General features: G+C 29.7%; 1 protein-coding gene and 1 long non-coding RNA gene across 2 annotated transcripts; one reads left to right on the top strand and one right to left on the bottom strand.

Moving 5' to 3' along the window:
* Window positions 1-2,755: 2,755 nt before the first annotated feature.
* On the bottom strand, window positions 2,756-17,343 carry LOC129961985 (nuclear cap-binding protein subunit 2-like). Its single transcript, XM_056075638.1, has 5 exons — window positions 17,213-17,343; window positions 16,812-16,884; window positions 14,573-14,754; window positions 12,601-12,739; window positions 2,756-3,198 (listed from the first exon to the last, which is right to left on the bottom strand). The coding sequence occupies exons 2-5, from the start codon at window positions 16,860-16,862 to the stop codon at window positions 3,097-3,099; spliced, it is 474 nt and encodes a 157-aa protein (XP_055931613.1). The 5' UTR covers window positions 16,863-16,884; window positions 17,213-17,343; the 3' UTR covers window positions 2,756-3,096.
* A 212-nt stretch (window positions 17,344-17,555) lies between these two features.
* Window positions 17,556-22,502, top strand: LOC129961986 (uncharacterized). Its single transcript, XR_008783862.1, has 5 exons — window positions 17,556-17,719; window positions 18,289-18,341; window positions 21,432-21,519; window positions 21,801-21,853; window positions 22,252-22,502. It is a non-coding gene; the product is annotated as an uncharacterized LOC129961986 (long non-coding RNA).
* Window positions 22,503-24,430: the final 1,928 nt, after the last annotated feature.

Here is a 24,430-nt window from a genome sequence, read left to right as displayed (position 1 = left end):
CCAGTAAAATTTAAACAAATTATATGTTATATATTGTGAAGGACCTACAACACGATATTAACCTTTGTTGTGGGAAAAAATGTTGTTTAGCATTAGTTTTTGAGGAACTACTGAATTGAGAATATTGTATTAAAACAAAAAATTTAACATGTTTCCAGTGAGAATGAGTTCTCATAATCGTTTGGACGATTCATTGAGATGGAGAACCATTGGCAGGCTTGAAGCTGGGCAGTCTGAAGCGGAGGTGGCTCGATGATTACAAGTGGCACCGAAAGTGGTATCCAGGTTGTGGAATCAATTCCAAACAAGTGGTACTGTAACCAGGAAGGCCGGCCAAGGTCGTCACAGAACAAAGACTCCTGCACAGGTTTCCTATTTGGCATTAAGCGCACGACGGCATAGGCTGACAACGGCTCCTCAACTTGCTCTTGGCCTTGCTGCTGCGTCTGGAATAAGAATTTCCAGACAAACAGTATACATACGTCTAGCAGAGAGGGCCTTTTATACCCGGCGACCAGTTGAGTGCGTCCCTTTGACTGCATCCAACAGAAAAGCCCGGTTCTTGTGGTGCCTAACACAGCAGTCTTGGGCACAGCAAGAATGGGGGCGTGTTCTTTACAATGATGAGTCAAGATTTACCACACAGAGTGACACTCGTCGAATCTTCATCTGGGGAGAGCGAGGAGCTCACTATCATCCCTCCTACGTAAAAGAAATCGACAGATTTGATGGCAGAGGAATCCTTGTCTGGGAGAGCATAATGTTAGGCAGTCGTACACCACTGCAAGTCTTCGATGCAGGTACTGTCAATGCACATTTCTATAGAGATAAGATCCTTGGAGCCTATGTGAGGTGGTTCCGATGTGCGTTTTGCACAAACTTCATATTTATGGACGAAAACGCGCGTCCACAGAGAGCCCAGATCGTTGATGATTTTCCTGAGGAAGAGGATATTCGACGTATGGACTGGCTCTCGAGGTCTCCGGATCACAATCCTTTTGAACATGTTTGGGATGGTTTAGGAAGAGCCATTGCACTGCGAAACCTCCCTCCTAATGCCCTCCAAGAGTTAAAAGCCGCGCTTTTGGAAGAATGGGCTTTGTTGCCCCAAGCATTTATTGACACCCTCATAAACAGTATGAAAGTTCGTTGTGGGGCCAGTATAGCAGTGCACGGTGGTCACACTCCATATTAGATAGGCTTTTCCCGAGATAAATGCTTTATCTCTGATTCATAATGTAACACTTTTTGATGTACCCTGTTCCTTAATTCCCAATTAAAATCTTTTCCATGTTAATATGAGTCTATGCTCTTTCTTCATTTGTAGTGTACATCTGTGCCAAATTTCGTGGCAACACAATGAATAGTTTTTCATTTTTCTCAGATTTTATGTTTTTGACCTTAATTTTGGACATGAGTGTATGACAAACATCACAAGATATGATTGATAGTTATAGTAAAAAAAATCAATTGGAAAAGCTGTCACGATCACCAGATCTCAATCTAATAAAAAAAAATGTGGAATTTTTTTTATAGATTGTGGAATTTTTTTTATATAAGCAAGTTAGGAAAAATAAAATTTCTCACAATGCTGAATGAAAGATTAAAAGAAACCAAGTATGAAACGCAAAAAATCAGCCCTGAAACATGCCAGAAACTGATGATATCAATACTCGATTACAAGCAGTAATCGAAGCAAAGGGAATGCATATTACATATTAGTAATGTCTTTGGCATTGTAAATGTTACATTTTTATATTTTTAAATAAAATTAGAAACTCTAATATTAAATATGTTTATATGTTATAGCTCCTTTTATGTTTAGTAAAGTGGGATAAAACAAATTTATCTGGTGTGGAAAAACATTTTTTTTTCTTTTTGCTTACTGTAGTTAGTAGTACATAAATCACATCTTAATGGTTCTCCATGATGTCATACCATAATGTATCATATCATAACATCATCATATTTATATCATCATCAAAGCTGTTTATGATTGGTTTAATATTAAATAAGGAGAAAGAAGGAAAGTAAATTGTGTATTATATTCACCCAAGTAAACAATACAGGCCTAAAATTCTATGAAGAAAAACTTTATGAAAGCTCAAATTAATATTAATTAATTAAAATGGGGCAAAGCAAATAGTAATCTACTCACAGATTAAAAAAATTGATGAAAGAAAACATTAACAATAACTCCAATTCCTCTGCAAGGATATATAATAAATCAGCATAAATTCAAAATAATAAAGATTTCAGACCTCAGCAAATTGTTATAATCCATAACAAATAAAACGAGAAATTTATGATCCCATAACTAATTTTAATTACTGCTTAGCTTTATTCATATAGCAATAAATCAGTCACTTTAAATACACACATTATTACCTGAATTGCCTAACGCTAAAACATAAATTGAGATTTGAGCACTCAATAATGAAACAGATAAAAGAAGCAGGGATAATTTTTACTATACCTGGTATTACAGACCTTGCTGGCTCATTCTATTATACATCTTATTTATTAATAATTCTGTTAGTCTGCTTATTACTCTATATTCAATTTTAGCCTACAATCACCTAAATCTAAATTAATCTATTTATTATTAGAAGTTTCTAACAATTATTTGTTTACAAATAGAACAAAAATTAAATCAGAAGATGATCAAGATGCAGCACTTTTAACACTATAAACAATATACAAAAATAAAAGATTAGAATGAATGAAAACGAAGGAGAAAAAAAAAAATACCTTTCTGGAAAGTAAGCATTTTATTAACAAATCCCACTTTTAACAAAGATTTTGTTCTTAATGTTATTGCAGAATACATTCATAAGTCACAAGGTGTATATTAAAATTACCAGATGACAGCAATATCATTCAATACATTTGTCCTCCAAAATGCTTTTCAAAAAGAGAAAAAAAAGTCTCCCATAACATTAAGCTTTTTCATATTATTTAAACTGATGTATATACATATGTATGCTTCAAAGATGGCCAGATGAAGTATGTATTCCAGTATTTCTGAATATAAATGATCTGATGAGTTGAATATACCAGTTTTCAACATGAATGATATAAGTTGCCTATATAAAATTAAATATCTGTCAGTGTTTCTGTACTGCCTAATTTTTGTTGAACAATTTTTCCATAACCTCCTCTGCCAACATCATAATCTGTCCTGTATTCATCTCGTACCTGTGAAAAAGAAAAGTATAGTTGTTAGCCAAAAAATTTTTTAAGAAAAGAAATTTTTTTAATTTAATTATCATGTGAGAACATGATGTTTTGGTTAGAGAGGGTTTGAAGCTCGAAATTGCGTGGCAATGAATGTTGAAGCTCGAAATCGCGTAGGCAATGAATAAAGCATAAATGGCAATTTTCATCATTATCTTTTAATCGCATTTATTTTTTTTACCTGCTTTTACCAGGTTGGTTGGTTGGGTTTTTTGGCGCAAAAGCCATGTCTGGCCATGCTGCGCCAAGCAGATGGTAAAAAACATAAAACAAATTATATAAACACACACTTTAAGATATAGTAGCAAAAGGTATTAAAAAAATGCAAATAAAACTAAAAGGGCAAGAGTGTATAATGTTAATAAATTCATAAATGAAAAAAACCAATTCGAAAAACAAACATTTCAATGAATTGATGTGAATTGCCGAGCCTGAATAGACGTTAAAAAATATTATATACAAGTATAAAAACCAACGGTTTTTAAAAATTTAAAAATGTTTGGATGGAATTTTTCACCTACCAGGTCTTGTAAAGTTAATGAAGATGATTTAAAAAAGAATAAACGAGAAGAATTAAAGGATGGGCACTCGATTAAAATATGTTTTATGGTAAAATCTACACGACATGTGGAGCACTTTGGTATAGCCTGGCCAAAAAGGAGATGTTTATGTGTAAAACGAGTATGTCCTATACGGAGGCGAGTCAATTTGACATCAACCTCTCGTATAGGGTGGACAGGCCACGAATCAATTGTCGGTTTAACTGAATATAATTTGTTATGGATCTGCAGATCCCATGATCGTTGCCAATTATTAAAGAGCGCACTTGTGAAGGACTTTTTGGCATCAGAATAGGCAAGTGAGTGTGTTCGAAAGGTTGATGCAGATTTAGCAGCAAAATCTGCCCTTTCGTTGCCGTAAATACCTACATGCCCCGGAACCCAGCAAAAAATGACTTTAAAACCTCTATTTCGTAGGATTCTTAATGTGAATAAAATCTGGACCGCAACTGGGTGCATCTGAATCTGATACTTAGAAAGTGTTTCCAAATCACTCATGCTGTCAGTGTAAATGATGAAATTAAGCTGAGTAGAAGAAGAGATTTCTTGAAGAGCACAGTGGATTGCCACTAACTCAGCCGTAAATACAGAGCTACTGTTGTGCAAACGATAGCTCAGTGTATCAGATGGAGTTATAATGGCACAACCAACGTGTCCATCCGATTTCGAGCCATCTGTAAAAACCGGTGTAAAAGAAGAATACTGACAGCGGTGCTGATGAAAAAGCTGTTGGAAAATAACAGGATTAGTTGAAGATTTATCGAATCCCAAAAAAGGGTTCAGAAAAGAAAATTGCGGAGTATCCCAAGGGGGAAAGGAATAAAAATCAAATGACTTAATGGCAACACTATAAAGGTCCGAACTATGTAGGTAACTTTTGACTCTCTCCCAAAAGGGGAGAATATGAGAAGGTCGCGACTCGTAAATCCTTCGAAGAGAAACAGGGAGAACCGTGCGACAAATAGGATGATTTGGGATAGATTTCGAGCGAAAATAAAGTAATGTAGACAACTTCTGACGCCTCAAATGAAGTGGCAACTGATGGCAAATGACATATAAGCTATCTACTGGAGAGGTTCGAAATGCTCCGGAGCAAATCCGCAGAGCAGTGTGGTGAATGGTGTCCAATCGCCGTAAAACCGTAGGACGTGCGGAGCCGTAGACCATGCAGCCGTAATCAATACGGGACAAGATTACTGCTTGGTAAATGCGGAGTAGGGAAGTTCGATCAGCACCCCATGATGTTTTGGAGAGCACTTTCAGTATATTTAATGTTTTCTCACATTTCCTCCGCAAGTGCAAAATATGCGGTAGGAAGGTAAGCTTTCGATCGAATATGACTCCCAAAAATCGAATTTCATCCACCACAGGAATAAGTATGTTTCGAATGTAAATATTTGGATTTGGATGAATTATTCTCTTACGGCCGAAGTGAACACACCTACTCTTCTCAGGAGAGATTGTATGCCCATTATTATTGCACCAAATTACCCCTTTATTGACTGCATTTTGTAACTGTCGCTCTATGAGATTCATATTGCTACCTTGGCACGAGATCTGCAGATCATCAACATAAAGAGTTCCATGAACAGATGATGGTAAAACAGACAAAATTTGACTCAGATGAACTATAAAAAGTGTGACACTGAGGACACTTCCCTGTGGAACACCCTCAGCTTGTATAAAATTATTTGAGTAATTATTACCAACACGAACACGAAAAGTACGAAGTGATAAAAAATTTTGTAAAAATATGGGTAAGTTTCCTCTAAAACCAAATTTAAAAAGTGTGGATAGTATACCATAGCGCCATGCACGGTCATACGCTTTCTCTATGTCGAAAAATATGGAGACAAGGTGGTTCCTCCTAACAAATGTGTTGCGTATCTGGGTTTCCAATAAAACGAGGTTATCAAAAGTTGATCTACCTTTTCGGAAACCACTTTGCAACGGGGGGATGCATCCTTGTTTCTCCAGTTCATACACAAGGCGAGCATTGACCCTGCGCTCAAAGATCTTACAAAGACAATTTGTCAAAGCAATAGGCCTGTAATTCAGAGGGTTCGATGACTCTTTACCGGGTTTTAAGATTGGAATCACAATAGCTTCACGCCATTGTGAAGGAAACTTGTGCTCAATCCAAATTCTGTTAAATAGCAGTAAAAGATTTGAAAGAGAAGTTCTACTCAAATGGAGAAGCATATTATATGTGATTCCATCTGGCCCGGGGCTGGTATCATGCGTCTTGGATAATGCTGCTTTCAATTCGTACATCCTAAATTCACAGTTGTATGAGTGAGTGCTTCGATCATTAAAACGCAATGGCAACCGTTCCGCGGGATTCTTAATTGCTAGGAAATCAGGGCTATAAGAATCTATTGCGGAAACTTGTGCGAATGCTTTTCCTAGAATATTAGCTACGTCTAATGGGGCAGAATGTATCTCACTTCCTGTTTTTAATACAGGGATGGACGATTCACTATAAATTCCATTAGCGGCCTTTACTTTCCTCCATAAGTGTTTACTAGATGTAGAGGATGTAATGGATGATACAAATTTTATCCATGACTCCCTCTGAGTACGACGGCGAATGCGACGAGCTAGCGCTTTGGCTCTTTTAAAAGCGACAAAGTTCTCAGTTGTTGGGTACCTTCGAAAGATGTTCCATAATTTTTTCTGTTGTTTGTGACTGTCACGGCAAGCTTCATTCCACCATGGTCTGCAAAATTTTTTGGGGCATGGGGAGCTTTTTGGGATGGTGATATTTGCGGCATTTATTAGTGTATTAACTACAATTTGCGTTGCTTCCGATATGTCTGATATACTGACCATGTCCCGAGTGATATGTGCCAATTGCATGAATGCATCCCAGTCTGCTCTCTGGAAAATGTAACGAGGAGGGCATGTGGTTGCATTTCCTCTGTCAGCATATGAGACGATAACTGGGAAATGGTCACTATTGTATAGATCTTTCTCAACGGAAAATGTCATCAATGGCAAGAGTGTAGGAGTACATATGGCCAGATCAAGATTATGGAAGGTACGTGTGGGTTCATGGAAGTAAGTCTTTTCTTCACTATTGAGCAAGCAGAGACAGTTGTCAGCAATAAGTTGCTCAATCTGCCGCCCACGAGAATTTGTACTAACCGAACCCCACAACGTACTATGGCCGTTGAAATCTCCAACCTGCTTTTACCAGTATTGCATTATTATTACATATGCTTCTTTGACAGCAGATGCGTTTTTAAAAGGTTGATGTAGAACTATGACATCATAGCTGTCATTTGAGGATTTCATCTCAAAATCAGTCGAGTTTCGTAACTTTGTTTGCCAACTAGAAAAATTGAAAATGAAAGTTTAAATATATATATATATATATATATATATATATATATATATATATATATAGAGAGAGAGAGAGAGAGAGAGAGAGAGAAGGAGGGATAGAGAACGATAGAGAAGTCTCGTGATTCTTTCAAACCGGTTTAAGCTGGTTAATGACTTAAATTAATTAAGGCAAATAATGACTTAAAAATTAATAATCATAACTTGAAATTTGCAATCATAAATTTCGCTTGAATATTTTTTTTTTTTAATTTTCACTTTTTAGTCATTAACTATTACATACATTATGTGGAATCTTAAAATGACTTTTTTCAATCTCAAATTCACTGCTAGCTCATATCACACACAATGATATTAAAATTAATGTTAATTGATAGATTGATTCATGAGTAAATTTTGAAAACATTAAAATTGTTTATAGTCATAGGGAATACAAATTTTCAAAGCTCTACACACATGAAAGGAGAGAAAATTCTATTACAAAGAAAGACACCTCATTAATTAAATCTTCTGAGAATTCCATTATGACATAAATATAGAAAAAGAAATAAATTTATCACGTGCATTGATATATGAGTTTTACTACTTAAATGATTATTGGATTATATAATTTTCTGCCCACAAATTCTGCCATTTATATGGATATCACCAGATTTAGAATTCATTAATCTGAATATATAAGCACATTAAGTGGATTGCTATATCTGGTTTATAGATCACTGAAGCAAACTTCTTCCACACAGTGGACACCAGCACATTCTATATTTTTGAATAATTTCTACTACGCAAAATTCTAAAATTGTTACAATCGCCTGATGAATGACTCGCATATCAAATAAACAAGCGATGTACAATAATGATATGTTTCAGTTTTGATAAATTAAGTAGAATGATTATAGAATCAGCAAACATATTTGGCTTGTAAGATTACAATATATCATATATAACAACAATCATAGTTATTACAGTAAAAATATTTTGGAGATAAACAGATCCTTCAGAAATTGAAATACATTGGTTGACAGGCTATTATACATATTAGACAACAAGAATACCCATGAGTCTTTTTAATGTTCAGATAATAAGTGTCATACAGCACAGATATACAAAAAAAAAAAAAAAAAAAAAAAAAAAAATTGTTGAATTATATCTAACTACCATTTCTCAGCACTGCTTTAAGTGATATGAATTACTACGAGCAGCTACAAGTTCACGCATACAAAAAAAAAGTAGGTTAAGAAGAGAAATCTAAATAGTTTTTTATACATCCCAGAAAGACAACTAAATATATAATCTATTTTTTATGGCATACAATTTGATTTCAGTTCTCTGAACTGTTATAACAGCTACTTTTGTAAACAATATAATTTTTGTTTAAAAAACTGATTATTATAAAATAGCTGAAATATTATAAAATTGAAAAGCCACAACTGCCCACTATAGAATTTAATATGACAAAATATATCTATCTATCTATATATATATATATATATATTTATAATTTGGTTTCTAAAATAAATGAAAGAAACTTTTATAAAAATCAATGGTAAGTCATCAAATGATCAGCAAACAACTTAGGTTAAATTCAGTAAAACTATGTTCAATAATATATCACTCCATTGCATCTCAAACAGGTTACTCTACATTCACAGGACAAAGTTTAAAGGGTGGTGCTACTTACTAAAACATACATTTTTAATATAGAAATGTAAGGTAAGAAGTTATGTATGGAGGTGCAGACACAAAAAAGGGGGTATGAAAAGAAAATATTGCTTATTTGCAAAAACATTGCCAAGTCCTACTTTGCAGCAATGTTTGCAATAAATGCCATCAATTGTAATAAGTGTTTAGTAGTGTCAAAGTAGTAGCTGGCAAATAATTCTAAATATACCAGGAATTTCTTTCAGAGTTGAAATCACAATGGATATTCAATCAATAAAATTCAATTCAAAACTGAGTCATACAGTCTTATAAGCTAGGGCCTACACATGCCTTAAAAATAAGTAATCAATATTTGATAAATTTAGCAATTCGGGTAGTAGACTGGTCTATCATACCCAACTCATCACACTGCAAAACTGGCATCTAGATAATTATGGCTAACCATTTTGATATAGGTTTATCCCTTATCATGCAGAAATCTCATTTGATTAAGAATGACAGATAGAACATCTTGTAGCAACTGTGGCAAAATTTCTTACAGAAATATATATAAATATATATTGAATTGCATTGGTAGCAAATATAAGTATTCTCTTCATAAGCTTTTCACGATAAATAGCTTAATAAAAGAATTAATATAAGTTACAACCAAGCAAATCGAGCAAGATGCATAGGTAAAGTTTTACTTCAAAATATTTAATAGAATTGAGTTGTTTTTGTGTACTATTCATTTATGATGATGTCATAGGATTTTCTTATGCAAATTTTATGGCTTTGATATCATAATCAATCAATGTTTAACAAATGTATTTAGCTTTACTGTAAGTATATATGTGATATTAGAATTTTAAGATGAGAGTGAATGAAGAGGATCATACTATTATTTTATATCAAGTTTATTTTTAACTTTTTTATAGCAAGGTAAACTAATTGTTTTACCGGAAGAGGATTACAGGATTTACTACTTAATCCTATGTAGCAATGGGTATAAATGGAAACTATTTAAAATACCCATTCAAACATATACAGAGAAAAGTTTTTGTAATTACGAGGACATGCAGCTTGTGCATGAGTATTCCTGTGAAAAAGTTATTTCATCTATGAATGGCACATAAATAGAGAAATATGGCTGCAACTACTGCAAAATCCATCGGCAGAAAATTCTGAGAGTAGAGAATAATCATTTGCTTGAACTATCTGAATATGGAATGAATATAAATGTTTTTCCTTTAAAACTCTCTAAACAATAAGTTGACTCGCATCATATGATATACAATAGCTCTTGTACTTTTGTGGAGTGTTCTGTCCACAAAGTTCCAGATGATTTCCTCCATGTTTGCATGTTATACAGTTCTTGTATCAATCCCTCCAACAGTGCTAGCAACGAATATACTATTTTCACAATAGTGTTGATACAACTGCTCAATCATTTAGTAGTTTGGCATATATCTATTTAGGAAGTATTCTACCACAGCCATAGTGTAGCTCTGCTATTTTCATCAGCAGCATCACTTATCAGATGTCTGCCTATTTATAGAATATCCTATCATGACTAAACACCTAGCAGCAAATGACATCTTCCGGCAGATGCATCAGATTATGGATGTACAAGTCTTTAGTTGTATCAATGCCATCCGATCACAGCTGCATTTTTTGTGTTACTGTTAGTAGTTGTAATTTTGAGCATCTATTGTAAGCACTGTTGCAAAGAAGCATTTTACAACAATGTTATGTTATATATATATATATATATATATATATATATATATATATATATATATATATATATATATATATATATATATATATATATATACAGTGGTGGCCAAAAGTGTGGACATTTTTTGAAAGTTTCATGTTTTTCAACTTTGCATGCTTGTAGAATATATTAATTTTCACTTAAATACAAATGTTTATATATCAAATTGAAGGTAATTTAATGTAAAATTTAATAACAAAAACAGTATTACAATATCTGTATTACAAAAAAAGTTACGCTCATTTTAGTAAGATCTATCTTAGATTAGCATTTTTTTAAAGTGATACTTACACAATCAATACTTAGTAGGATAACCCTTATTTTTTAAGACAGCTTCACAGCGTCTTTTCATCGAGTGAACGAGTGTTTGGAGTTCATCTTTCGTAATCACATGGTGTCAAGAATCAATTATAGATTCAATAAGCTGTCTTTTATTGGAGGGACGTTTTTTTCGTACAAGAATTTTCAAACGTTGCCGCAAATTTTCAATTGGATTGAGATTAGGACTGTTTCCTGGCCATGGTAATACATCTATGCCTTTATTTTGAAACCATGCTTTGCATACTTTTGCTGTGTGGCATGGAGCTGAATTCTGCTGAAAAATAAATGGTGATTTGTTGGGGAAGAAATCCCTGATGGAAAGTATCAATTTTGGTTCCAGGACAGTTTCGATGTATTTTTTGGCATTCAGGATGCCATCAATCACTTGAATTCGGCCCACACTATCTGCAGAAATACATGCCCAAATCATGGCATTTGTTGTAGTTTTTATAGTTGCTTCAATGCAATCAGGGCTTTTTATAGTTGCTTCAATGCAAATCCTTCCCCTACTCTACGTCTCATATATTTTCTACCATCACTACCAAAGAGCGATATTTTAGTCTCATTGCTCCAGATTACTTGCTTTCATTGATTTTCTGACCATTTAATGTGTTCTTTTCACTTAACTCGTTTTTCGCGTTGCTTTTGATTTAAATATGGTTTTTTCCTTGGAATTCCAGCTTGTAGTCTAAATCCTGATAACCTTCTTATTGTTCTTGAACTTACTGCAATACCCGCTGCATTCATTTAACATCTAATGGCATCTGATGAAATTTTTCTATCTTGAAGGCATAGCCATTTAATTTTTCTATCGACAGTAGCACTTGTGCACTTTTTTTGGCTTGATTTGGCCTTATTTTCCACTGATTTCGTTTTTTCATAACGTAAACAGAACTTTCGTACACCAGAACAAGTCACTGAACCACCAACTTGTCTTGCAATTTCAGCATAAGAGAGGACAATTTCTCTCAATATAACAATTTGGCTTCTTTTTGTAGATGTCCAATCAGTTCTTCTTGTTGGCGACATTGTTTAAAATTAGTTTAATTAGAAAAAAGGACTTAAAATATTCAAAAACAGCAATACTCTATTTAATTGTACTTGTATGCATCATTCCGCAAAATATTTCCACAATAACTATTTTACATACTAAATAACCTAAACTATAGTTACAGACATTTGATGGGGTCCTCAGAACAGTGTTTGTGATTGGCTAGTACGCTTTTATTGCAAAACACATCATTATTCAAAACGATTTGTGTTTGTTTGTTCTACTAAAATGAGCGTAACTTTTTTTGTAATACAGATATTATAATACTGTTTTTGTTATTAAATTCTACAATAAATTACCTTCAATTTGATATATAAACATTTGTATTTAAGTGAAAATTAATATATTCTACAAGCACGCAAAGTTGAAAAACATGAAACTTTCAAAAAATGTCCACACCTTTGGCCACCACTGTATATATATATATATATATATATATATATATATATATTTCATGTCTCATTTTTATGTTTGTATCTCAATATACCCTTTCGGACCATACATTCCTAAACTAAAAATTTACGTCCGAGGGGAAATATAGCTTACTAAAGCTATACTTCCCCTTAAAGTTTTCCAAGACAATAGAATCCTTTTGTATATTTAAATATAACAAGCATAATGGATAATACATATACAAAATGAGCAGATATTTGATTATTCATTACTTGTCCTCCAGTCCTTCCTCTTCCATACTGCCTTCCTTCTACAAATCCAGCATCCCAATCTGTTCGAATTATACGATCATCTAATTTTGTGCCATTAACATAACGCATGGCATTCTCTGCATCTTCTCGGGTATAATATCTTGATAAGTTAAGAAATTATGAATGACATACAGAAGAATAGAAAGAAAAACAAGTACCGACTAAGCAATGCAAAAAAAATTAACTTAAATTTTACATTACTCTTTCATGAAGATTCCTTTTCAATAAAAAAATATACAAAAGAGAACAATAAATATGTGAAAAAAGGTTGAACTAAATTTGTTAAAAGCCTTAATTTTAATTTTTTATTTAAACATTTTTCTTTAAATCAAAAAACTATTTGGATAATCAATAATTTAACTATACAAACCTGAAAATAATGCAAAAATAACAGTGATTCTATACAAAACATTCAACAGTATTTTTTATATTCTACAGTAAAATTTTGACAGCATGAAATCTAACAGTGTATGAAGGATATACACTTTCCTATCAATCTGATTTTCACATATTATGAATAAAACAAAACAAAAATCACTTAAAAGTTTCCAAAAACATTGAGTAAAATATTAGCAAATTATTTTTACCCAGTAAATCAGCTAAATTATTAGTTATGATCCATTCCTGGTGTTTTCAATTCTTTCAATCAAAAATAAAGTCATCCAATGCTCTAAATTACTGAATATGTTTCATTTTGGAAATTTATAAATTTGTTACTGCAATATCAGATTATTACAATAATAATTAAATAATTATAATTTCATTTCTTGATTTTTTAAAAATTAAAGCTCTAAGTATGATCACATTTTTTTAAAAATTAACTAAAACTATTTGTATATAAATTCAGAGAAATGCCCATAAAAAAAATGGATGGACAAAATGCATTAAGTTTTGCATTATAGAGAATTAATCTCTCTGCCTCAGGGGAAAAAAATTAAAATAAATCTTGAATGTTTTAACAAAATGCATTATATTAAGGTTTTAAATTCTACATACTTGTTTTTGTTACATTCCTTTAGTATTTATTCAATTTTAATACAATATTGCTGGAATTTTAAGCTATGGATCTTACAATTATAGGCAATCTATGGCAACAATACTAAGTTCATATTGCCAATTAGAATTAGTTTCCAGTGATACAAATATAGCTCTTTTTCTGTTACTCCTTCATATACGGAAACATGAACTTAGAGACAAAGTTCTGATACATTTTGCTAGTTTGTAAATTTGTTGGTTGAATTATTAATTTTATTTTCTTTAGGTCTTCAAATGGATTTATTGTCACATTAAATTGCAATCTTTAGCATTCATTTTAGAAAGATCAATGAATATAGCTAATCGTAATTATTAATTTGGCTTTCATTCCCACATTGCATACTTAAAAAAAGACAACAGGAGGTTAACAAGGTAGCAAGGCTAAATACATCTTGTTGTAATTAAACAGTTGTCACAGAAAGAATGAGCCATCATAGACAGATACGGCCAACAGAATTTCCACTTTATATATTTAAAATAAGTTGTCACAGTAAAAGTACTAGTTACTGCAAAATAAGTTGGAATTTGCAGTTATATTTTCACACTACAGAACTCAAATCTTATTCAAAGCTGAAGGATTTTGAAACATGATTCAACATTTGTTTACAAAAAAACACTAAAAATGTTATGAAATTGAAACACTCATCAAGAAAATTTTTTAATTTGAAGAGTGAAAATACCAATATGATGATAATTATACTTAACATTAAAATATAGGAAAAAGTAAATAATTTTTGAAATCTTTTCTTTATGGATGACTAAAATTTGGAAACTACCGTGCCGCAATTTTAAATGTTTCTGTATTCAGCAGTTTAGACTACATGCTGGAAACAAGTTCTTGATTATATAAATGAAGTATAGCAAATATATTTGTAAGATATCGTAAAGTAAAGGATACTCCACAAAACAGAATCCACAAGGTGTTTTCTTGAATCGATCTAATCCAACTATAACTCTTTTTACATCACCACATTTAGAAAAAAGTTCATAAATTTGTAAATCAGTAGTATAAAAGCTGAGGTTGCCAACATACAATGTGCAGCTTTTTGAAAGTAGTCTTTCTAATTCCGGACGAGAACCCTAAAAATAAGAAGCAGGGGAAAAAAATGTGTATTTTCAATTAGTCATCAGTTCTTATAAAAAGAGAGAGAGAATTCTGTCCTTTAAAGCAGCATACATTGCTGCTTTATAGGACAGAATGTTTGACCAATCGATACCAAATTTGGAATAAATAATATGTGTGAAGCAGTCAATATACACACTCAGCATGAACAGCTAATTTTTTTAAAAACTTTTATTAATTAAAAATTAATAAAAAAATTAATACCTTTCCACAATTAATATAAAAAAAATCAGAATATTTCTACACATATGCATAATAGATTAACTGCACTTCCTCATTAGTGCACAAAAATAATTTTTATGCAGCTTTAAAATTCCAAACATTTATTTTTTGATGATATTGATTTAATAGTCAAACAATCCCCCCCCCCTCCTTTTGGATAATAATAATATGTACAATTTTTAACAATAAAATGAAATTCCAACAGTTTCATTAAATTCTTTATTTTATTTTATTATTTATTTATTTTTATTTTTTGTTTCTGAAAGCTAAAGAAAAAATATTCCGACTATTGTCTGTATAATTTACCTGAAGAATAAAATGAAGTTGCATAACTGCAAAAGACAACATACGATTAGAAAAATCTTACATTTTTTTATATTTTTGATAGAACTATGGTATTACAGGATTTGACTCCATTAGAATGGTTCATTTATACAAAAAACAAAACAATTGTGATAGACACTAAAATACAGTTTTAGTGTCTACAATTTGAAGCCTTAAAATATTTTATTCATAGAAACATGACTATCAAGTCATAGATAAAAAAATAAAAAAAATTAACTGAAACTAAACACATGCAATATTTTCAATCAATAGGATGATAATCACAAGAAGTTATTTAAACACAAGGCTATTGCTATCGATTTTATATGCAAATGCTTTTCTTTCAAACAAAAATTAACTACTATCAAATTAAATACAAATACAAAAATCTTGCATTTCATTAATGGGAAAAAATCAAACCATACACTTTCCACCCAAATATATTTTTTGGAAAGATTAAGCTTACAGAATGGATATAAAAAATTTACAATATTTAATTTGATGAATATTGTGCATGTTCAGAAAATAATAATTATTCCAGATCATAGACCAATTCTTATTCCTCCCCACCAGAAAAAAAAATGTGAGTCAATGAGTAATCAAATTATTATCATTAATATAAAATGAAAATAAAAAAAAATCCTTATTATCACTAAACATAAACTTTATTATTCCAACAGTAAATTTCATAATGTATACTGAATTACTAAAAAAAACTCCTAAAATTGTTTTATAAAAAGTATCAAATACATTTCATATATTACTAGAAAACAATTATGTCACTTAAAAAAAACCTCAATTAAACATTTTGCAGTTAAAATTTTAATCAAGATTAAGTATCTACAGTTTAATGGGCCAAACAAACAAACTGATATGATAAAAAAAATATTATCAAAACAAAAAAATGATGCATATAACAAAAATACAATACTTTGAAGGTGTATTTCAAATCTTGAGTTTTGTATAGTAATATACAGCTGATGAGTTTTGTATAGTAATACAGTTTTAACATATATGCTGTTAAATCGTAAAACTTAATTTCAACATAGAATATTTTGTTACAGTTTTGTATTAATTTTCTATTCTCGAATTTCTACTAATAATAAAGGAGAACTTGCATTCACCCCTATGTGCCTAGGGCAAACAATCTGTTGTATTGAGCACTAGCTCTATAAAACAGATTGTTTGATCTAATGTTACTAAATTTGGAACAGATGCATTTCTCAATATGCAGATCGGTTATTTTTAAAAACGAGTGAATATATATATACATATCAAAGCAATCTGACACTTTTCAAAATCTATATGAATTATATACTTTTGAAAATTTAAAGAAAGTTTGAGATGCTGATGTAACTTTTGTCTTAAATTGTGTTGATTTAACCAGGTATGATCCAAAAATAAAATTTTAGTTGGAATTATTTAATAAATTCAAACTCTTTATGAAATTTTCAATATTATACAATACCTTGAATTGCTGATCTCTGTAAGAATAATCATGCCCTCTCCTAGAACCCATAGTGAAAAATGTTCTGCTAACGCTACATAAAATAAGAAAATATATAGATAAATTCTTTAAACATCAAATTATAATTGAAAATATGCATAATTTTTTCCCTTTAAATGAACAAAGGAAAATATTATCAATTCAGATAGGTTATGCATAAAATATGCATTTTTAAGAAGCTTTTCTTTTATTTCTTATGAATTTTATCTTATTTCACAGAGCAAATTCATTTTTAAGAACATATTAAAAGTTTCACAATAAAGACATATCACAATGGATTAGGAAAATATAAACCAAATAACATTCTAAATTAATTTTCATGAATAGAAAATATTTAATTCCCCTTCTATGAGAATGCTCACTTGTACAGAAACAGAGCAAATTTCTATACAGATTTTAAAACAGAACTCCAAACTTTCGCACCGCACAACACAACACAACACAACAAAAATAAACATACAGTTAAAAATCTGCACACAGTTAAGAATCTGAGGGGATGATTCTTCCATAAGCATTAAAAACAAGCACGATATGCATTATTCATTTATTATTATTTAAAATTGTTCAGCTAATTTCACTACGTAAATTAATTAAATCTCTATTTAAACATGTGTATCTGTGTTGTTGTTTTCTTCCAAAGTAATGTAGATCAGAAACGATATAAATGTGACACTGGGCAACAATGTAAAATATAAATACCTGGCGGTTACAGGAAAAATTCTTCGTTCACGCGGCAAGAGCTGTGAAAAAGCATTCGGACGGTTAATTCAGTTATAGAATCAAATTAAAAATCTTTAAATACGCAGTAAAGATTTTTCTGTAAATAAATTTAATTTTATTCTCTTCAAAAAACATGTCAGGAAGACAAGGTATACATTTTCTGGTTTTTGTAAAGATTGAAAATATAATATCGGTTAAATATTTCTCTAAATATTGGTATATTTTTTTATGTGCATCTGTTGTTTTCTGTAATTAATTCATTTAGTTTTCTCTAATCAGATTTCTTATTTGATTTAGTTCTTTCTTTGGCTTGATATCTTTGTTCCTGAATCTTTTGCGTAGTAAATAAGGATCAATCATCACCATATATCTTTTTAACTTAAAGGCATATGCTATATTTTCTATTGCAAAGATTTCGTTTATGAGGTCTGCAGAGAATTATTGACTACATGAAATATTGTGTGTTTCTGTATTCTCGCATTATAATCGACTTAAATATTCTGTATGATATTCAGCAGTTTTTCTCTGCGATTAGACAAATTTAGTTCTGACATAAAAAAAAAAAGTGTCATATAATTGTTTAGAGGCTTGTTTTATTTCACATATTAGTAGAATATGTTATATCAGGGTTCTCTTTTTTTTTTATATAAAATAATTTTTTTTTTCTTCCTGCTTAGAAAACATTTTAACATAAAATATTTTGATTTATTTTATATAGGTGGTAAGAAGAAGCCTTTGAAGGCCCCAAAGAAAGACAAAGCAGAATGTGATGTAAGATTTTATAATAATTCGAAATATTTCTTGATCTTGCTAATGAAATAGATTTATCAGAAGTTGACTATTCATCATTTACTCTAAATTAAGACATCTGATTTTAGCTTGCAAAATTATTCTAAAATCCGAATTCATATTTATTTGCAGATTTCTTTAATAATCTATGATTACTTATCCTCTTTAAAAGCTGAGTTTCCAGATGAAAATTACATGAATAGTCAAAATAAATTCATTTTGGTGAAATTATATTTTTCACTATGTGGCAGAAGAAATGCCTTCATTATATATTGGCTAAACTACTTTCTGGTTTTTTTTTTATGAAGATTTTTGTCTTCAAATACAATTTACATTTTAAAACTAATTTATATTATATTAGTGCTAATTTATGTATATATACTAATTTCTATAAAACTAATATATATTTCCTCTTTGTTTTGAAAATTTAGAAAGAAATCATTTTTCAATTTAAACAAATCATTTAAATGAATGATAAACATGAAAAATAAAGTAAAACTTGTAATTATATAAATAATTATTTGCTTTTATAGAATACATTGAAAGTTGTCTAATTTTTCATTCCTGATAAAGAAACTTTAGGCTAAAAATGTGTAAAATGCTTCAGTTCATTTTGAATTTGAACTCTTTTGTATATGATCTTGTTATTTCTAGCTAATGCTTATTAAAATAAAAAGCCGTTTAGAATAGAGTTAAAAGTTGCTTTTCACAGCATGCATTGCATAATAAAAAGTACTTAAATTTTAAAACCATTTTTAAACACATTAAAAGTGCTTAATTTTAAGAAAAGGTGCTCAATTTTCTCATGAAATGCAAAGAAAACTTTGTTTTGCTTTCCCATATATTGAATATAGTAATTTGAAAGCATGGGTGGAATTTTTATTTGCTGGATGTTTGTTTCAAGAAAGAAAACCAACAAATTGTAAGAATTCAGAGAATGAATCGAGGATTTGAATACATATTAAGATCATTTTTTTTACATATTTCTTTTTTGTATTCTAATTGCAACAATGTAGATTGCGGTTTGTTGAAATAGAATAGTTATAAAAAAATGGCAGTATGAAATAAATACTGTGCCATATTTTTTTGCGATTCGGAAAATATTAAAACTTCAATTTTTAATGTTTTAAATGTTGAAGAATTTGTCTGGTAAGTAAATTTTTAACCTTTTATGTATTGTTAAAGAAGAATATGCAAATTGGCTCGATCAACAGAAAATAAGAATACAGCTGGATGAATTAAGTGTGCCAAATGTAGGAGGATCTGCTTAAAAAAATTTACAGAAAAGCCTCTTTATAGTATGTTACACATTCAGTCATATTTTTATTATGTCGTTTGGTCAATCCATTGAACTACATATTAAATGGATTTTACTGTATTGAATTGTAATTCATTTCGAGTTTAGATTTTTGTTAACCCGGCACAAGCTAAGAATCCGTTCAGGAGCATACGCCGGAAATCAAACCTCATTCCTTCCTATGTAATTACATTAGTTAGTTTAATACGATGAACTTTTAGTTTGAAGCCATACATTTTCAGTGACTGTGATTTCTTTCTCGGAATTTTTAAAATCTCGCCCATTTAAAAATTATTTGTTGGACCAATCTCGCCAAACTTTAGTTTTTACTGGGACGGGGAGACCTGCTGTATCTGGTACTTAAATTTTTTTTAAAAATTGAAAACTTTTATATTTTGTTTTATTTATTTATTTGGCTTTAGATTCTATCATTTAGCAATTTTTGTTTGTTTTTTATTTTTTATAACTCGTATAGGAATTTTTTTTGCGGTGAAATCTCTTATAAAAACTGATAACTGAGTTAAAAGCATGGAATTTGGGAAGTTATTTTTTTTAGCTATTGTTAGAATGGATTTTTCAAAATATTAATTTGAAGTTTAATTACAAAATAAAAACAAATTTTAACATGTTTTCATCATAATAACAAAGCATTTACCACACAAAAATTACTTTTACATTGTCATGAAGGTTTTTTAAAAAATTGGCTTTTCAATAATAAAAATTTTGCTTCACTAAATGCATTTTTTTTTTTTTTTTTCTTTAGTGGTAATTTTAGAAAAATTATTTTTGGACATAATTTATAGCAATTTTTATTATAATGAAATTCTAAGCAATATCATTTTTTTGAGTCGTTGAGTCATGTTATTTTACCACTGTTAAAATTAAGATAAAAATGCTTTTTCACTTTTATTTAACCTAAAATATTTTAAAGCAATTTATTTAATAAGTTTCTTCATTTAATGAGCTTTCTTAAAACATGGCAATATATTGGCTAGCACTGGATTCAAAAAATATATTTTAATATAAATTTGTTTCCATGATATATGAAAAACTGATTTATTAAAGCATCTTCATTTCTTCATAAAATATACAATCGTATTTTACTTAAAATAATAAGTTTTGCTTATGTATTAAAAAATTGATTTTATTAAATATTTTTATCGTTAAATGTTCCAAAAATGCCTTGATTAAACTTCACAAATAAGAAGTGATAAATTTTTTTGTATGTATAATCTGACCATTTATGAATGTTGTTATTCTTTTCTGTTAAAATAAACAATTAAAAAAACTCATTTAGAACATGGCATTGTCAATTTCGTAGCAGTTTTGTCAGTCTTATGATGATAGCCATTCCGGAATATGTTGGATCGTAGTTTTATAAGACTGCAAATAAAATTACTAAATATAATGAGTTAGTACAGGAATAAATTTGCTCTTTACATCCCAGCCTTGTCGATTCTTATTTGTTTGTTTCAAAAAAAAAAATCATTTAATTATTTCAATCATAATTGGTATATATATTATATTATTCACATGCTGGTGATTAATTACCGAAAAAAATGACTAAAGATATCATGTAAATGCACTGATTATATTTGCCAAAGACATGCAGTTAATATTAAATACCTATTAATATTTGCTTTAATTATAGTAAGGATTTTCCCCCAAAAATTAATTTTATATTTGTTATATATATTTTACAATATACTAATGAACATTTGTACCAGAAACTATAAATATTAGTATATGTATGTTATTCCCTTTTAATGAAATAGGACGATGCAGATTTTAAGCAAAAACAGAAGGAACAAGAAAAGGCCTTAAGAGAAGCAAGAGAAAAAGCTGCTAAAGGTGGTCCCTTAGGTAAATGTTTAATCTTTTGCAAGTATTTGTTTTTCTTAAAAGTTATACATCCACGAAGAAATATTCTGAGGTTTAATGAAAATGGGTGAAATAATCCAGACATTTCTGATTAATTTTTGTTTATGAAACATAATCACTGTAGTAAGGTAATGCAATGTTTGTTGCATAGTTTCTCCCTTCTTTTTTGAACATTTCATTTCTTTTAACAATAAAAATTAAAATATATTGACAAATGCATGCTACATTTTTTTTTTTTTTTTTTTTTTTTTTATCTGTTGCAGGAGTTGGTGGAATTAAGAAATCTGGAAAGAAGTGATATTGATTTTTAATAGATGTATGTACCAAATGAATGTTTAAAAACATTTTCATGACTTTAGAATTGTGTGTTTAGAAATAAAGTAATAGTTAGAATCTCTTAATTGTTATCCTTTAATATAAATTTTTTATTGGTAAACTAGTAGTATTTTTCTTTTTGCATAAATTTTGTGCATTTATTATTTTTTATCTTCAGATGTGATTTATCAAGAAAATTACCTCATAATGTTTATTTCATTCTGGCAAAAGTTCTGGTTTCTAAAAAATAATAACCATAGCAATTAAACATCCTTTTTTTTTTTTTTTTTTTTTTCCAGCTAAATATTTTTTCTATTAATATGTAGAAGAGTAATAGTATTTAAAATGATACTAATTAAAATGTTGTATTTATTGTATATGTACATACTTCTTTTTCAGGTCATAATTGGGATTTTCTTAACAAAAGATGCTGTGTTGTAAAAAATATCCATTTTTCTTGTACATAAATTCATGTAAGATCGTTAAAAAAATAAACTTAGAGCTTTTTTACTGCTAAGAAGGATGCTTAATTTTTTTTTTTTCTGTTGACAGTTGTGTATGATTACTTCTTTATTAATTATGGTTTGGAATCAATCCATTGATTGTGAAACATTTGACAAGTTTCAAAATAAAACTTTTGAAAGAACTGATACTTTTAGAACTCGTTATTTAATTTTGTGCTTGCACTGAATGCTGTATAACACAAAACATTCATTTAAAAAAAATGTTTTATATTATTATTTGAACTTTAAATCAATGCAAAAGAATATGTTTCAGGATACAATTCATACTCTATCTTAATATTTGTCGGTTTTCTTCTTTCATCATTCAGTGCGCTTTTGACTTCTTTCTTTTAAAGTGTGTTGCATGACTTAATAATTTTGTACATTTTTAGCTCTTGAACCTCTGAAAAAATTTCTCATCAGCCATCTAAAGGCTAACTAACCATCTACTAACTAACTGTTGTATAGTAGAATGTAATCTTTTTAACCATAAATTCTAATTAGTCTTTTCTTATGCAACTTGTGATTATCAATTAAAATCACATGATGATAGTTACAAGGAATATATGATCAAGTAAACCTTCAAACACAGATTCTCCCTTGCACAATAATCTTATAATGTAAACAAAACCCCTATCATAATGATGATTGTAATCCCCCCTTTTTTTTCCAATCTTCATTTATCCTCCCTCCCATAATCACTATAAATTGGGAGTCCAGCTATTCTTTAATACTTATTTATAGTTTATCTTCTATAATACTGACCTGTACAGTGGGTAGAAATATGTGTTGCAAAATATATAAAGTTCTACATTATATAAATAAACTTTAGTAAGTAAAAGAAAAAAATACTTCAAAATCATCAAATTTCTAAAAGAATTCTTTAAAAAATGCATGTGTTTTTATATGGAAGTTTGTGGAGATGATTTAATTTTCTTTTTGTAAACAGACACTGAATAAAATAGCAGAACATGTGGTGCAATGCTAAGCATTCTGATAATATTAAATTCACACAAAATATTGCATTAAAAAAGCCAAAATAGCTACAACATTTTCTTAAAATTATTCAAATTTTTAGTTCACTCTAACTTTAACTTGCTAGCCACCTCTGCTGACGAACTAGTTTGCTAGGAATAATGATTGCATTCTCTTTCAATTAAGACTTTTATACATCAATTCTTATTCAGTATGACATTGTTCCAAACAATAAATCATCATTGATGTTAAACCATTTTATTTTCATAGTGTTGCAACTGCTCTGTTCATTCATATAAACCATCCTAATGAAATCAAGTTCCTTAACATAACTGTTAAAATTATGCATATATATATATATATATATGAAAAATTGTCAAAAAGTTATTAAAAACTTTCCAGACAACTAAATTGGTGTCATTAAAGAGACTACATTTCAGATTTTAAGATGTAACATTCTGTTTTGTGCAATAATATTATTGGAAATTATGATGTATAAATGGTAATGCTTAGCTTAATTAAAATACTTTAAAAAAATGTTCCAGGGTGCATAATCCCATTATCTTTTTTATTACAATTAATGATTATAGTTGAAGGTTGGTCAATAAAATGTAAAGAAAAAGAATATTTCTTGAAAATTTGAAAGCCAGGTAATTTAATTCTTAGTTATCAAAGGAATTTCAGTGAAACTGAATGAGGGAAAATTGAGAAACTTTTCTCATAAAACTTATAAAAACATTTAATCAAGGTGCTTAGCATCGTAAAAAATGTTTATTCTTGAAAGCAATTTTTAAGCATTTTAAAAAAATGCTTAATTTTCTCGAGAAGTGGAAAGAAATCTTATTTGTTTTCCTAGATATTGAATATGATAAATAGAAAGCATAGCTTGAAATTTTGTTTACTGGATGAACAAAGAAGATAAGGAATTCAGAGGTGCTAATACATTTAAGATAATGGTGAATGGCATTTTCTTCCCTCTCTTCCTCTTTTTTCAAAAATGCATTGTCATTTATTGAAATATGGGAATAGTTATCAAAGGTGCAGTAAAAATGCATTTCAAACAAGTTTAAATTTTAATTTTTACATTACATTTTAGTTAA

Source organism: Argiope bruennichi, chromosome 2 (assembly GCF_947563725.1).
Source record: "Argiope bruennichi chromosome 2, qqArgBrue1.1, whole genome shotgun sequence".
Lineage (NCBI taxonomy): Eukaryota > Metazoa > Arthropoda > Arachnida > Araneae > Araneidae > Argiope > Argiope bruennichi.
This window is presented reverse-complemented; position numbering and strand designations above follow the sequence as displayed.

Bases quoted from the DNA above. Each gene is read 5' to 3' on its own strand.
- LOC129961985 (XM_056075638.1), bottom strand. From the start codon at position 16,862: ATGGGTTCTAGGAGAGGGCATGATTATTCTTACAGAGATCAGCAATTC. The intron at 14,755-16,811 runs GTATTGTATAAT...TCTTATTTTTAG, and splicing joins ACAGAGATCAGCAATTCAAG to GGTTCTCGTCCGGAATTAGA. The intron at 12,740-14,572 runs GTATCCTTTACT...TAACTTATCAAG, and splicing joins TGTGGATTCTGTTTTGTGGA to ATATTATACCCGAGAAGATG.